At 52.5% G+C, this 16,221-nt stretch overlaps 1 protein-coding gene across 1 annotated transcript; it reads right to left on the reverse strand.

The window, feature by feature from the left end:
- Positions 1 to 3,019: 3,019 nt before the first annotated feature.
- On the reverse strand, positions 3,020 to 14,117 carry PEG3 (paternally expressed 3; the record flags this gene model as incomplete). Its single annotated transcript, XM_079724265.1, has 7 exons — positions 13,709 to 14,117; positions 13,101 to 13,184; positions 12,311 to 12,463; positions 12,119 to 12,228; positions 8,258 to 8,360; positions 7,442 to 7,534; positions 3,020 to 7,236 (listed from the first exon to the last, which is right to left on the reverse strand). The coding sequence occupies exons 1-7, from the start codon at positions 14,100 to 14,102 to the stop codon at positions 3,020 to 3,022; spliced, it is 5,154 nt and encodes a 1,717-aa protein (XP_079580391.1). The 5' UTR covers positions 14,103 to 14,117.
- Between the last annotated feature and the right edge of the window lie 2,104 nt (positions 14,118 to 16,221).

Consider the following 16,221-nt stretch of genomic DNA (forward strand, 5'->3'; position numbering starts at 1 on the left):
AAACACCAAAGATCATTCAAGGAATTTGAGACAAAATGTTTAACCATAATCCCACAGCGACAACACTCGTTTAATTATTTTCCATATTTTTTCATTTTAGACTTTATGCACACGTACTCAACACTGTCATAATCACAAGCTTGTGCACTGACATGAGATGGAGAAAATAGATCAAGATGTGAACAGTAGTTGTTGGGTGTTGGGGATATGGGCGACTTTTCTAATTTATTTTGTATTTTCCAATTATTCCTCTGGGTACATATTATGCTTGTAATGGAAACAAACATAATAAACTTTGTTATAAGGACACTACTATAAGGAACATCTGAAAACATTAAGATGAAAGTGTTTAACCATAATTCCACAAAGGTAACAGTTATTCTGAGTACACATTTTGACACAGTTATAATCATAAATCTGTGCACAGAAACAAGGATAAACAATATAGTGAGGAGTATATCCATCTTTGGATGGGGGGTATATGGATTTTTTTTTCCTCCACTTTTCTGTATTTTCCAAGTGCCTGATAATGAGTTCAAATTATGTTCACAATGGAAACGTGATTATAAACTTTTTAGTAACACTACGATGAAGAACATTCAAGGAATTTAAGAAAATAATGCTCGACTATAAGCCTACAACACCACCACCACGACAGCTTTTGACTATAAGCATACATTTTAGAACAGTTATAACTGTAGTATAAATATAATTCTGTGTCCTGTTTTTTCCACTTAGTATTCTGTAAATATATTTCCATGTTGCTACATAACTCTCCATGATTATCATTTTTAAACAGCTGCATTAGGAGTCCACCGACAAGTTCCCTTAATTGTCCCCTCCCAGTTTTGGCCTAAGTTGTTCCTAATGTTCCACTAAGCAAAGGCTGGGACGGACACCCTGACATCTGGCAAGTCGCTTTCTGAAGGGTTCTACCAGTTAAGACTGGCAACAGTGAGGAACGCAGGTTCACCCCACCGACGCTGACGCCGGCCCCCACCTCAGGGGTCCTCCTCTGAGGCCGTGCCTCACTGTCCCTCAGCTCTCCCAGGTGTCCAGCCTCGGGTCTTCATACACAGCTGGCCCTCGCCTACACCATGCCATCAAGACGGCCCCTTCTTCTCAGAGGCCCAGGATATCCTGCTCATTCATTCTTCCCATCCTGGCCTTCCCATCCCTGCTCCTCATGTTGCTTCCACCTGCTTCCTCACCCTCCTAGGTCTGGTGACGTTATCAGGACTCCGTTCTTTGGCTTACTCTTTTCTGCTTCCTGCTCTCACCCCACCAACCTCCTTCGACTTTGGCATTCCCTCCAGCTGCGATATGCTCTCCCTGAGCCCTAACCGTGCGGACCTAGGAGAGGGGGATTTAGACACATCTCCCCGGCAGGTACTTGAACTTTGTTCGCCCCAATAATCTAGCTCTTATCTTCTGCTCCCTTCATCTACCAGATCCTCTTTAAAAAATTTTTTTTTAATTTTTAATTTTTTTTTTCCAGCCAACTCAAAGCCAAAAAAATTTCTTAATAGTCATTATGCGAGGGGTGGGGAAGCAAAGGGAGCACAGGTGGTCCACAGAACAGGACACAGGAAACCTCGAGCTGTGAGGTCGACTTGTGATCACACGGGAAACCAAGGCGACTAGACAGACATGACACTCTGAAGGATAGGTGACAACTGCTTACTTAGGGGGGCACTCGTTAAGAGGAAGGAACAGATGGCAACGGAACAAATTAAGGCTGCTGGGGAACCTGAGTCCACGGTAAGCTTGAGTCGACTGTAAAGAAAGCTTTTTTTTTTTAAATGCAAGTTAGACATGGGGTTGAGGGTCAGACAGGTAAAGACGAGAATTAAGTTTCACGCTAGAAAGCTCTAAGGATACTCGCCCCTGGGCGCCCAGGGTGCAAAAACTGAGTTGTAGCGGCACACACGGACGAAGCCCCGTTGCTACTTGTCGCTTAAGGCAGGGAGCGCGCAAAGGGAGTGACGAGGCAGCAGCCCCGTCCTAACTTACGTGAGAGCCCCCGCGGTTCTCAACCTCGTCAGGCACGCGCGCGATCTAGGGATGGCTGCAACCACTCTTGAAAGGCAAAGACGCAAGATGCACAGGGAGAAGCTTCAGCTTTTGTGAATTCGCTATCCAACAGACATCAAGTTGGTTTAAAAACAAATAACAAAACTTGTAACTATTTTTTGCATGAGAACCACTGCAAAGTACAAGGTGGCAACCAATCAATTTGGGGTTACAAAAGGCCAATCCACGTATCGTAAAGGCTTACACAGCATTAGGTTCCAAAGTGTTAGTGTAGACGAAATGGCTGAAAAGGAAGCTCCAAGTACTTCCCCTTTCAAACAGCAAAGCGGAAAAGACATTTTTATCTTTCATGCCTACACCTTTACAGGAATATTTAAGAGTAAGGAACAACAGTTCATTACTCAAAAAAATATGGATGGGATTCAAATAACTCACAATAAATCTTTCTAAGGAGCTAAGATGCTTACAAATATATTCTAATTTGTTGCTCTCTTCCTCCTCCAAAAAGAAAAAAAAAAAAATCAAAGAGTACCAGGTAAGGAAGGTACCTCTGCAAGTGAACTGTAACTGGATACCATATTAAGTCCAAATATGAGTACTGTTTGCTATGATTTGCTATTTTATATACATCTCAGGAAACATTCATTATATATAGGTTCCAGGAGTGTCATTTACAGATGTGGGCGATTTCTGTGGCCTTGAAAACCCCTCCAGTTTTCCGTCACTGCAAATGCTCGGGTGGAAGGTAAGCTGTGTGCTATGGCTTTCCCACATGCATACGCGGAGGTTTGATGGGGAAGAGCTAGGTCCGAAGGAGTCTCCACCTTCAGTTTCTTTCCAGGCTGAGTTGTCTGATGTTCAAAGTCAGGTGTGTATACGCCAAGGGAAGCCTCCTTCTGACCTCATCGTGGGTTGGTTCCAATTCTCTGTAGTTTAGTAAGGGTCCAGTCCTAGTGAAGGTTTTCCAACCTTGACACCCAAGTCCTCAGCCAGTGTGGGTGTTCTGGTGCCTGGCCAGTGACAGGCGGTCTGTAAAGACCTGCCCACAGACGTCACACTTGAAGTACTTGTCATCAGCCCTGCCGCTGTCACTGCTGCTGGTGCTGGCGTGCTCGGTGTAGTGGGAGCTTTCCCCATAGACGCTTCCAGGCTCGAATATTATCACCCTGGCATGGGTTTTCAGGTGCTCACCGTAGGCCGAGTTGGAGGTGAAGGTCTCTCCACACTCCCTGCAATCGTAGTAGGGCTCTTCCACTTGGATCTCCTGGTCGTCACCTTCCTCTTCTGGGTCCTCGATCCCTGCACCGTCCGGCTCATCCGCGTCTCCCTCTGGCTCTTCAGCTCTTTCCTCTGGGTCTTCGACCCCTGCCCCATCCGGTTCATCAGCATCCCCGTTGGGCTGTTCGGCCTCCCCGTTGGGCTGCTCGGCCTCCCCGTTGGGCTCGGCGGCCTCCCCCTCCGGCCCCTCGGCCTCTCCGTTGGGCTCAGCGGCCTCCACGTTGGGCTCGGCAGCCTCCACCTCCGGCTCGGCAGCCTCCACCTCCGGCTCTGCGGCCTCCACATTTGATCCCTGGATCCGCAGAACTTCCCGTGGAACGAGGACGTTGGCTTCAACTTCCTGGGCGGCGGCTGCTGCTGCTTCCTCTTCCTCGAGGTGCAGCTTCTGATGCTTCGTGAGGACTGTGTTGTGGATGAAGGACTTCCCACAGTCCTTGCACTCATAGAAGGGTGAATCTCTCTTGGGGGGCTCGGTAAGGAAGGAGGTGTGGACGAAGGTGGCCCCATAGTCATAGGGCTCATCCTTCTCGTGAACTCTCATGTGCTCCCGAAGGTCGGCCTGGCTGGGGAAGGATTCTCCACAGGTCTTACACTCATAGTGCTGGTCCTTGGCCTGGTCCCTCTGAAGGTCTGTGGGGGCCGAGCCTGGGCTGACCGCATCTGTGCTTCCCTGGCTCTGCACCAGCAGGCTGTCTCCAGCGTGGACTCTCATGTGTTCGTTAAGGACAGAGCCGTGGATGAAGTCTCGTCCGCACACTTGGCATTGCAGGGACGTCCCCGCAGGAGGACTCTTCTGTGGGGCCCGAGGCCGCTGTGGGCTAATGACCAAGGGCTGCATAAAGGGCTCATCATACCTCCTGTGGCCGTAAAACTGGTCTTGCTCATGGATTTTCTGATGCTCGAAAAGGAATGAGCTATGAACGAAAGATTCCCCACATGCCGGGCACTCATAAAGCTGCTCTCCAATGTAATCTTTCTGATACTCACTGACAGAATGCATGTGCATCACAGAATGCGCGTACTCGCGGCTGTCGATGAGGTACTCTCTGCCGTGAACCTTCTGATGGTCCTTGAGGTCTGTGCGATCCACGAAGCCCAGCCCGCAGTCCTTACACCCATAGATGGTGTCTTCAGGCTCATCCGGCTCGTCTGGCCCTTCCTGCCGAGGCTCTTCCTGTCGAGGCCCATCAAGGCCCACACCCTGAATCACAGCGTCTCCAAACAGCTCCCCGCCATGGAATTTCTCTCGGGAATAGATTTTCTGATGGATGCCAAGGTCTTCAACAGTGGCAAAACACTCCCCACACTCCTTACATTCATTGCGGACTGGCTGTTCAGCGTAACTGGTCTGAGCTGGCGGTTCAGCGTAACTGGTCTGAGCTGGCGGTTCAGCGTAACTGGTCTGAGCTGGCGGTTCAGCGTAACTGGTCTGAGCTGGCGGTTCAGCGTAACTGGTCTGAGCTGGTGGTTCTGGGTAACTGGTCTGAGCTGGTGGTTCAGCGTAACTGGTCTGAGCTGGTGGTTCAGCGTAACTGGTCTGAGCTGGTGGTTCAGCGTAGCTGGTCTGAGCTGGTGGTTCAGCATAGCTGGTCTGAGCTGGTGGTTCAGCGTAGCTGGTCTGAGCTGGTGGTTCAGCGTAGCTGGTCTGAGCTGGTGGTTCAGGGTAATTGGTCTGAGCTGGTGGTTCAGCGTAACTGGTCTGAGCTGGTGGTCCTGCATAAGCTGTCTGCACTGACTGGTCCACATAACTGGTCTGAGCTGGCTCTTCAGCATAACTCATCTGTGCTGTCTGGCCCGCATAACTGGTCTGAGGATCCGTGGAGGCTAAGCTGCGAATGACAGATCGTATGTAGTTTTCACTTCCAGAGGGCTTCTTTCTATCATGAATCTTCTGATGCTCAGTGAGGTTGGAGCTATGAACAAAGGACTCTCCACACTCCGGACATTCGTACAACTTCTCTCTCGGGCGAAACGTTTGAGGTTCACCAAAATGCAGGGAGTGGATTACAGAGGTCTCGTAAATCCTACGCTCAATGTTCTTCTTCTTAGCACGAGCCTTCTGATGCTCGCGCACATCTGACTTGGGAACAGATGGTTCACCATCCTTCTTCCATCCACTGGGGCCCTCCCCAGCGAGACTGTCCTGAGGTCCGGTGTGGGACATGCCGTGGACAACAGAGCCCTTGAAGATGTTGTTCTTACCCCCTGCATAGGGGCTCTCTCGGGCAGGGGTCTTCTGCGGCTGGCCACAAGGGTCTGAGAGGTAAGCGGAGGACTCCCGCTGCTCGTCACAGCCAAGGAGCTCATTTCCACCACAACCACGGGGAGGCTTGAAAGCGGCTAGGCTGTGGATGACAGACCTCTCATACCCCTTTCTTTCAGAGGTACTCTCCCCAGCATGGACTTTCTGATGTTCGGTGGCACCCGAGCTCTGAACGGTCGCCTCTGCTATCACTCTTGGTTTGCTGTGACCTTTCTGAGCCCCAGGGAAGGCTGAGCTGTGAATGAAGGACCTCTCATAGGGGTTCCTCTCATAGGACTGGGCTTCCCGGCTGTCATCAGGATTGGAGCTGACAGTGAATGCCTTCTCGTCTTCCTCGTCCTCAGGTGGCCTTGTTATAGTGTGACTCTTCTGAGATTCGGGGAAAGACACACTGTGAATGACAGACTTCTCGTACCCCCGGCCTTCAAAGAGGTTCTTCCGAGAATGAATTTTCTGATGCTCGATGAGGTCTGAGTTTTGCCTAAAGGCATCCCCACCATCTTTGAAGTCGTAGGCCTTCTCTGTTGGGTAGGTTTTCTGGCGTCTTTTAAGGGACTGGCCAGGAACGAAGGTTTCCTCACACACTTTGCCCTTGTTTTCAAATGGGTTTCCTCGGGTGTGGATCTTGTGGTGCTCTTTCAGGGAGGCGCTGTGATGAAAGGTCTCCCCGCACACCTTGCACTCGTACATTTTCTCTTTCCCATACATCTTCTGAAGCTCGTTAAGCACTGGGCTGGGTTTGAAGGCTTCCCCACGCTCATTACCTTTGTCATCTCGGCCATGGGTCTTCTGGTGCTCGATCAGGGCAGAACTATGAAGGAAGGTTTCCTTGCACACCCTGCACTCATAGAACTTGTCCTTCCCGTATATCTTCTGGAGCTCGCTGAAGGTTGGGCTGGGCAGGAAGGGCTCCTCGTGCTCCTCGCCCTTACGCCCCGCAAGGCAACCTCTAGCGTGAATTTTCCGATGCTCAGCCAGGGCGGCGCTCTTATTGAAGGGTTCCCCACACTCCTTACATTCAAAGCGTTTCCCTCCGGCCTGCCTTTTCTGAACCTCACTGACGGCCACACTATGAAGAAAGGACTCGCCGTACTCGTACAGATTCTCCCTGGTGTGCGTGATCTGATGCTCCACAAACCCCGAAATCACACTGAAGGACCTCCCGCACTCATCACACACATAGGGCGTCGCCCCGAAGTCGAAGGGCTGCAACTGGGGGATGGGCGGCACACTAAGGCTGCTCCCGCTCCCGGCCTTCCTCACCTCGCTGCGCTCAAAGGGCCGCTTCCTTGCACCACCTCTCCGACCGTGCACAGAGCCCTTCCCGTCTGTGTCAAAATGATAGCGCCTTTTTCTCTCAAGAACTCTCTTTCTGGAAACAAGGTTTGAGTTCACATTAAAGCCTCCTCCCCCAAAGGCATTGCCTTCATGGCCCCTCTCCTGAATCACCGACTCCCTCTTGCTGAATGGAGCTTCCTTCCAGTCGCCGTCTGGCCTCCTGGGGAACCTCTGCGGCCGGTCGCTAGGTTCCCTTCTTCCCGATCTGGAGCTGCGCGCAACGTCCTTGATGAACTTTTCCATTATCACCCCGTGGGAAGATTCATCTTCACAGATCCCCCGCCGATGGGCTGACTTTTTGGTTTCAGGCATAGTTTTCAGACCTGAAAAGAAATCCCAAATGTAAGTGCTCCCTCGTCCCTGTACTTGTGCAAAGTAACACTGGGACCTCCGTGATGGTGGTGTGAAGATAAACTGTAAAATGCTTGTATTTTTGTGCATCAATTGTGTATCATCATGTATCAGTGTGTACGGACGGCTCCCATCTCACTGGTGCAAGTGCCACTCCGCAGGGCCTCGCGCGCTCACCTCGACTGGTGCTCGGGTAGGCACTTCTCTTTGACCGTGACGAGTGGCCCTGGGTCATGTGCGAGTGGCCGTCGTCCTCGGCAAGCTGAACCCCTGTCCACAGGAAGAACACAACATCTCACACTCGAGTTGGGGACCAAGACTCATCACCATAAATGATGTCTGTCTTTCTCTCGGCCACCAAGTGTGAAGGGGCCCCTATGCAGGCCCTACCATGTCTTCTGTTTGCAGTCTCATTTCCTTATTACTTGTTCCTTAGCCTCTGCTGGTCTGAATTCCAGTTAATTCTCCTGACTCCACCTAGAAGTTTGCACAACCACCTCCGAGTGCCTTCGCAATTTAGTGCGTGCTCTTCAGTCTTCCCCTTCTCGTAGCCACCTCCTCTGTCCTGACTTCCGTTCACTGGGCTTCCTGGCTCTCCTCCTACTCGTGCCTGTTTTCCCCACCTGGTCTCCAAACACGGGAGCACCTCAAGGCTCCACTGCCCTCACAACACTCCTGCAGAGCCAACCGCCTACTAGGACCTGAGCCAGATGTCTTCCAGGGGAATCCAAACTGGAACTTGGGACCCCATCCGAAATGAGTATTTAAGTTTCCAGGGTCAGCACTCTTGGGGGCAAGAATTGTCTCCTGGGCTCCCTGACCCCACACTATACACTCTTCCCCCAAAGCCAGAGGATTCGTAAAACACAGCCTCATCGTTTATGCCTCTGCTGGGAGCCACTTGAGGGCCTCTGACCTCTCGAGTCCACACACACTGCGGACCCTGACTCTCTGCAGCAGCCTGAGGGGCCAGGCCAGGAGTGCAGCGCTCACCCAGTGAGAGCAGCTTCCGGTAGTTCTCCATGTTGTCCTGAACTGGGTTCTGGGGCTTCCGGTCCTCGGTGAGGGCCACCACATCCTGGTACGACACCGCATCCTGCAACAGCAAATGCACACCTCTCCTCAGTGGAGTCCACTCCCGTGGACGACAAGGACAGGACAACACCGGCGGCATGGGAGCCACACACACACGTGCACATGGTGTGCAGCAAGTGCTCACACCACTTGGGGTTCCGAATGATCCAAGTCAGGTTCTACCAGGGACCTACTTGGCACCTACCTTGGTGCTACACTCTGAGGAAGCTCCCAAAGATGGAGGACACATATTCCTTGCCCTCATGCAGCTTATCATTTGTTTGGAGAGAAACAATCAGAGAACAGTAAACAATAAAGTGGGGTGCAGAGAGTCAGTGCTAAGCGGCTTTAGCGGGGGGACAGCTCAGGGTGGGCTGGGATGGTGAGCAAAGACCGCAGAGGCCGTGGGTGGGGTGGTTAAGTGGTGGTGGGACTCCAGCCCGGACAGGGGTGGGGGGTGGGGGGGGGTGGGAAGCTTCAACAGGCTCAGTGTCAACTGCACACAGCGTTTCCAGACACCTGGTCAGCAGAGTGACCGGCTTCCATCCCTAGGCCCGCTGTGTCCTCTGTCTGCCTCCGCTGTATACTGTGGCTACTCCGTGGGCCCTTCTGGGTATGGACAAGTTCCAAAGAACCCGGGGGTGACCTTAAGCACAGAGCACCTTCCTCTCCCAGCTGCCTTTTCTGCTTTGACGCACATTCCCCTGCAAAGCATCTTAGGAGTCCCCACATCACGCGGGACAGCCTCCTGCACAGGACCTCACAGGACCTCTTCTCACTGCCGCACTAGAACGTCACTAGTTTCGGGGAGTCGTGGTCCCAGGGAGCCTGGAGACAGACTCAAGGAGCGAGGTGGAGCCGTGGAAGCCCACAGGCTGTGGGGTCAGAGAAGACTCCAGGGTCAAAGGAGCTTATGCACCGTTTATGACCGAGCAACCCTGGGAGCAGACGTCTTTCCAAACCTCAGGTCCTTCATCTGTGAAATGGAGAGGAGGGCATCGGCCTGCCCTGCAGCATGTGGGAGTGGATGTCCTGCAATGTGATCTGTTGTTCAAGCATGGAGGAAAACTGTGTAAAGGAAATGTAAATTGTTGTCACTACTGAACTATTATGTAAAGATATTTTGATATTAAATTTGCTACATTTCTGGGAAGTGGCATAGATATTACAGCCATGCGCAAATGCAAAAAAAAAAAAAAAAAAAGGACAAAATCAGGTGCATCGCCTACTGAAAAAAATAAACAGGCACAGGCACTGGGGTTTAAGAGGAAAGCCTCATTTGTAATACAACTGCCAATGTGCAGTGATTAAAAAGCAAAAAGCCACCACCAAAACTAAGCAGAACGTCAAAACTGAAAACTCTTACTAGGCCAGGCCTTCGGATTTTTAGGACAACACACTACAAAAGATCAGGAAGCACTCTCTGCAAAATTGGCTGGTACCACCACCGGCCAGAAAGCTAGACTGCACCCCTTCTGGTGGGAGCCCGTCTCCTCCTGTCAGAGGGCGGCTCCCCAGAGCAAGCACCCCGCTATGTTCGGGGGCGATAGTGCCTCCATCCTAAGGCCTCAGCCCTGGATTACTGCAATGCAGGAGAAGCCCGCTGGGAGCACAGATGTATTTGTGGTATAGGAGAGGGAGGGAACCAGAACTCCTAACTTGCGGGCTGCCAGAGAGCAGATGAGGTCAAGAGCCCGGAGGGCTGAGGGTGCCAGAAGGGCGCCACCCCTGGTGCTAACAGACCCCAAAGGGCAATGGCAAAAGGGAAGGGGCATCTTTCATCTATTTCTCTCTGTTTGCCTAATCTGAGTAACATAAATGTAATGTATGTTAAATCTTGGACTACGTTGTTGCTAGGAAAGAAAAATGCTCCTTTGACTTAAATTAAGTTGACCTATTCGAGTGGGCAGCCCTAAGCAGTTGTTCTCTTTGTATGTGTGATCAACCACGGATCTAAGGTGGCACAAGCCGCCGCCACGTTCCCCGTGCCAGATGCTGTCCGGAGAACAGCACCCACACTGCTGCATCCTCACATGACCTACACACATGAACAATGCATGCTGAAGGAAGATGAGAACTTTGTTTGTTATTTCTATGACACCAAGGTAGGAGGAACCAGTGGCTCCCAGACCTCTGGACCACACACAGGGGACGAACGCTTTCCAGTAGCGAGGATGGGCATTTGAAAAGCAAAATAAGACACAATCCCACTGCCAATCTGCTATCACCTTCATTTCATAAGAGTACTTTAACACCCCAGATAAGGACACCCGCAGTTCCTGTTTTCCCTGAAGATGAGTGAACGCTTGGTCCCAGGCTCACAGAGCAGTTAACTGGAAACCACTGACGTTCATCACTTCGTGGGGGCAAATGCACGCTAAAGAGGTTTCTTTTTCAAAGTTTCTACGATTTAATGTTTTCATCTGGATTCATAAATTTGGTCAATTTGGTTTCTCCAAATAAGAAACCAAAATTAGTGACAAACTAAGTGTGTCCCACACATAGGGGCCTCTCCGTGGGACAAGGTCATAATGCACATCTGGAGCACCGGGGTCACCTCCGACCCTGTCCACCCTCCGCATCCCCTCCCTCCCTTCCACATCCCCTCCCCCATCGGTACTGCTGCCTTAGAAGCTCTGCTTTCAGTAACGGGATGCCATCCCCTTCCTTCTCACATACCTGCGCGTTCTGGCTTGTCTCCAGGACACAGGACAAATGACAAGAGTTTTCGGGGTAGAATTCAGAGCCCTGTGTCACCTGACCCCACCTTTCAAACCCCGCCACAGGGAGCACCGTTACCGCATCTCGGGGCACTGGGGAGAGACTGCACCTCTGCCCTTGCATTCCACCCACTCTGGCTTTCATCTGGTGCCACTTCGGGGCTTGCGCCAGGCTCTCCTGAACACCTGGGATCACCTGCCCCAGGGGGCACCTGGCCAGCTGCTCCTGTCCCTGTGACATCCGCTACCCTGGCTCTTCCTTAAGAGCGAGCTGGACAGCCAGCGTCAGGCACAGCATCTCTCTCTACAGAGACTCCCCACATGCTTGCTGAACACCCTCCTGTTACAAGACAGGAGGCTCCCAGGACGGGCCCCGCCTGGTCACCACCGTGCGCCCAGGGCCGCAGGCCCCACACCCTCCTCCACACTGCCATGTCATGCGTGACCCTCTCTCTCAAGGCCCGTCTCCCCTGCATCCACAGCCAGCGATGCCCACAGCGCCTCCCTCGTGCCAGGCATCGCACTGCGCCCTTTGATCCTAAGTGTGACTCTCACCCATTCCTCACAACAGCCCGCCCACTTCACAGATGAGTAAACCGAGGCTCGGCTTCGTCCATGGTCTGAGGCTGCACAGCTAGCAGGTGGCAGAGCCGGGCTCCAGACCCAGCTCTTCCCGGCCCCGGGGCCTTCTGCTCTCCCCCCAAGTCTGCTCTGTGGATGTGCAACTTTCCTGGCTCCCTACTGAGGACCAGAAACACCTGCAGGGTCGATGGGCTTCCCTGGCCCAGGAGGAAAAGCTGCTGCGGCCGACTCACCACATGACACAAACGCTGAGCGGAAAAGCGCTCCTCTGACCCCGTGGATGAACCAGAAAACAGGCAGCAGTTCCCCAGCCACCAGTCACCCCTGGGGACAGGACAGGCTCCTGGGGAGTCGCTGGGGCTCTCCCCAACCCAGGTAGGATTCTAGAGGGCAGATAACTCAGCCTCTCGGGAAAGAAAGGCATCTCTGCCATGAAATGAAGACAGCCTTCCCAGAATGAGTGGAGACCTAAGCATACCTGCGATCTCGTCTCGTAATCCATCAGAGAGTCCCAACGCTTGTGCTCTCTTTCCTTTGCAAAAGCCACTTTCTCCATCAGAGGAAGGGAAAGATCCCGCTGATGAAACCCTGGAAAACAACAGGCGTCATGAAGGAACAAGGCACAGTCAAGCTGGCGCGCGCACCGGGGAGCGGTCGGAGGAGGACCTACTGCTCCTGGGGCTCCGGGCGTACGGCCAGCGGGCCCGGGACTCCAGGTCCCTGCTTCTGCCCCTCCGGTGCTCCCGCTCGCGGGCTCGCTCCCAGTCTCGGTCCCAGTCCTGGTCCCAGTCCCGGTCACCTGAGGAAGCAGACATTTCAGGAGCTGACCACGTGCCCTGACACGAGGGTGCTCACTTCACGTGCACATGCCCCCTGGAAGGGATGCTAGGAGACGGATCCCGAACCGGGGTCCCAAGTGCAACCCGACACCCGGGCCCCGGACCACTGTTTCTGGGGGTCTCGCCTAGGTGGGCCTGGTCTCAGTCAGGGCCAACGCTGAGCTGAGGAGCTGGTTCCCCCTTCAGGCTCTCCTGGTCGAGAACGGACTTCAGGACCTCCACCGCCTGGCTTACCCCGGTCAGTCTTAATGTGCACGTGACTTTACCCCAAAGAAACGAAACACCCACCTGCCCCAAAAGCAACGCTCCTTCAAAAAGCTCACCGAAGAACCTTTAACAAATAAAACAGCTTTGGAGGCAAAGGGGTGATGAACTCTGCCCCTCCTGGGAGGCTGTGGACACAGCCTGAAACAGCTTACTGCAAACTTCACATAGCTTTAAACATTTTCTCTCATCATTAAGAGAAACACTTGTATTTCACTCCACACACGTGTCTGCTTCGACGTAAGAACAACTCCTTCCATCCTCACTTGATTTCCTGCCCCCTCAGACCTCTGAGCAGCAGCCCTGCCCCAGGGAAGTCCTGCGCGGCCTGGATGGTGCGGTGACCGGGCTACTCACTGCAGCAGGCGGAGTGTGGCGGCGGGGACTCTGCTGCCTTCCGGCTCATGTTGCCTTCGCTGTGGGCGTCACTGCTGTTGTCGTCTGAGAGGGCACCACACACGACTTAAAGTCTCATCCGTGCTCGCCGGTCCCCTCTAAGTAGCCCCCCCGGGTGGCCCCCACCCCTTGCTGCAGTGGTCAGACCCTCTCGTCCCTCCCTTCCGCCCCTGCTGGGCAGGAACGAGGCTGTGACCCTCCCGATGGCAGTGCCAAGTACAACCTGCTGGGGTGTCCCCTGCCCCCGCCCCGGTTCCACAGAGGGGAGCCTGGGCCAGGGCGCGGTGTGTGCAGGCTCCCTTCCTATCAGAGGCCCACGGTCTCCTTCCCTCTCACATCCTAACCAGGAGGGATTCTGCTCCCCGGGGACATGGGGCACCGGCTCTCATTAGGCTGTCACAGCTGGGGAGGGAGGTGCAACTGGCACGTTGTGGGCAGAAAGGCCAGGAGGCCACGTACATCCTATGACAGGGCAGTCCCCCACCCCCCGCGAAGAGGACGATTGGCCTAGAACATCAGGGGCGCCGCGCAGGGCACCCCAGGGAGCTCCGCCTTCCTCTCCCGCTCACCTTCCGGTTCGTACATCTCCTTGTAATTTTCCAGCAGAGTAACGAGCTTCTCGCAGTTCTCCGGCTTTTTTGCACGCACCCAAGGCTTGATCTTTTCTGGAAGGATGGTCAGGTACTGCTCGAGGACCAAGAGCTCGATAATCTCCTCCTTGGTGCGAGTCTCCGGCTGCAACCAATCGAGGCAGAGGTTTCGGAGTTTGAGCAGGGTCTTCCGAGGCCCGACAAATTCCACGTAGAGGAAGTTCCGAAACCTCTGATGAAAGAATTCAGAGTCAGTGGCGGCTTCTCCTATGGCGGCATCCGGCTCCTGAGACAAGTCACTGTCTAGCTCACACAGATTTGGGGCCCAAGACCTCTTGGGTTTGGTGGCAGACAAGTACTTTGGAGGCAGCATCTCTCTAAGGACAATTTTCACTGGAGGAACCCAACATGAGTCAACAGGAAAGACGCGGCAGCCTGGGACAGTCAGTGCTCAGGGACCTGCGGATCGTAAGGAGACATACAAGTGTCCCAGAAGTCGAGGACCAGGCAGCAGTGTGGGGCTGCCCGACAAGGGCGCCAACAATGCTTTGTGAACAGGCCAAGGGCAGAAGAGAGCCATCAAACCCCAACACACACACACATGCACAGGCAGGCGTTAAGGCACCACACACACCCATGTGAGGAGTGAGCTCTGCTACTAACTGGTTCTGTGACCCTGGGCCACACAGCCTATGTCCTGCAGTCTGTCCCCTTATCTTCAAAATGGGAACAACAGACCTACACCCCTTCTAGAACTGTGAGGCTTAAATAAGCCAATACACCTAAAAGGCCTAACCACCCAGCACACAGCACATGGGGATGCCCAAGGTGCTGGCCGTTACTAAAATGGAATGTTGGTATTTTTTCTCAGCAAAAACGGAAAGGGGGTCGTGAGGGGCTCAATCCTGCCATTTCGGAGCATTTCTTCCCCTAACATGGTTGTAAAAACAGCATACAACACGTGAAAGGTCGAAGACCACATAAACATGTTAAACGTGCTCAGCTCCGGGTAATGCGATGGCAAGCACTCTTCATTTCTCTGAACCTGCGCCGTTATTAAGTTAAATTCAATGAAATTAAAAGTTCAGCTCCTCTGTCACACCAGCTACATTCCAAGTGCCAGTGGCTACCCTACTGCACAACACGGAACATCTCCCTTGTGGGGGAAAGTTCTATTGGCCAGAGTGGCTAGACAGCGTCTGAGTTTGCAGGAAAGCTCAGGACCCCTGCGTCAGCAGTGCCCACCCTTCTGAGGAGCGTCTGCCCCACAGCCCAGCCTTGGGCTCGTGCTAACACCACGTCCTCTGGGAGCCTTCCCGAGACTCACTTCCTCTACTAGTGTTCCAAGCACTTGCTGCATTTGGTCTTAAATATTTGAGCTCACTTGCCTGTGCCCCCACTGTTAACTCTGGTAAAGGGATGAGAGACGAACTTTTCCGTCACTGGAAAAGTCAGGTATCAACACTGTTAGAGCATGTTGAAGATAACGTACGCAAACCCATTTTAAAATTGGTTTTAGACACAGGCATGCATTCTTACTACAGGCCTGCAGAAGCACAGTGCAGTTTCTGGGTTAAGTTCTGCGGCACTGTTTCCAAAAGAACACTCTGGCGTTTCACTTACCCTCACCTGCCCACTTTTCTACCGGCCCCTTCCCGGTATTCCCAACAAATAGGCATGGGGAGCGCTGGGAGGTATATGTGGAGCTCTCTTACAGCGCTGCCTAGCACAGAGGGGGAAGGTTAAATGAAGTACCAGTGGACCCACAGAAACCCTACACAGGTGATAAACACCTATTATTCACATCAATGGTGAGAATGTGATCGAGCGACCATCAGGCTTCTTCACACCCCTGCACATCCTCCTGCTCTTATCAACCTTGTCAAATATCTAGCTTGCCTCCACAGAACCAGCTTTCTACTTTGATAATCCTCTGTATCCTTTATTTCCTTACTTGTCTTTATTTTAGTATCTGCCCCCTCCCTTCTTAAGAAAACTTTTTAGACCAAGTATAAAAGCTGATTTTCCATTTTCCTTTTGGTCTAACGTAACCAACTAAGGCTATACGTTTCCCTTCACCTAAACCATTTTAGTTGCATGTGGTTTCTATTATGTAGCCTTGCTATTAGTGGTCAGCCACAACTGGAGCAAGAAAGTAGGCAATACAGGAAAGAAATCTAGGTTTGGGTGAATTAACTTACCTGACAGTTTTGTACTTCTGGCTTTACTTCCAGAGAAGAACAAAACCACATGCAGCAAAAATTCTTTTTTGTTTTAAAAGGAAAAACCAGTAAGTTAAAAAGAATTTTTTTTTAATGTCTAAAGAGAAAACAAAAGGTGTTTCAATTATTCAGTCTCAAAGTAGCCTTCATCATTTGGGCATGAATGCAGGGGACTCTCTCCAGACAGTGGTGGGCTCCGCTCCGCCCCATGTAAACTGCCCTCCCACTCTCTCTGCATTGTCCTCTGGAGCTTCAGCACCAACCACACAG

The sequence above is a fragment of the Hyperoodon ampullatus genome (assembly GCF_949752795.1).
Source record: "Hyperoodon ampullatus genome assembly, chromosome: 18".
NCBI classification, from domain to species: Eukaryota; Metazoa; Chordata; class Mammalia; order Artiodactyla; family Ziphiidae; genus Hyperoodon; species Hyperoodon ampullatus.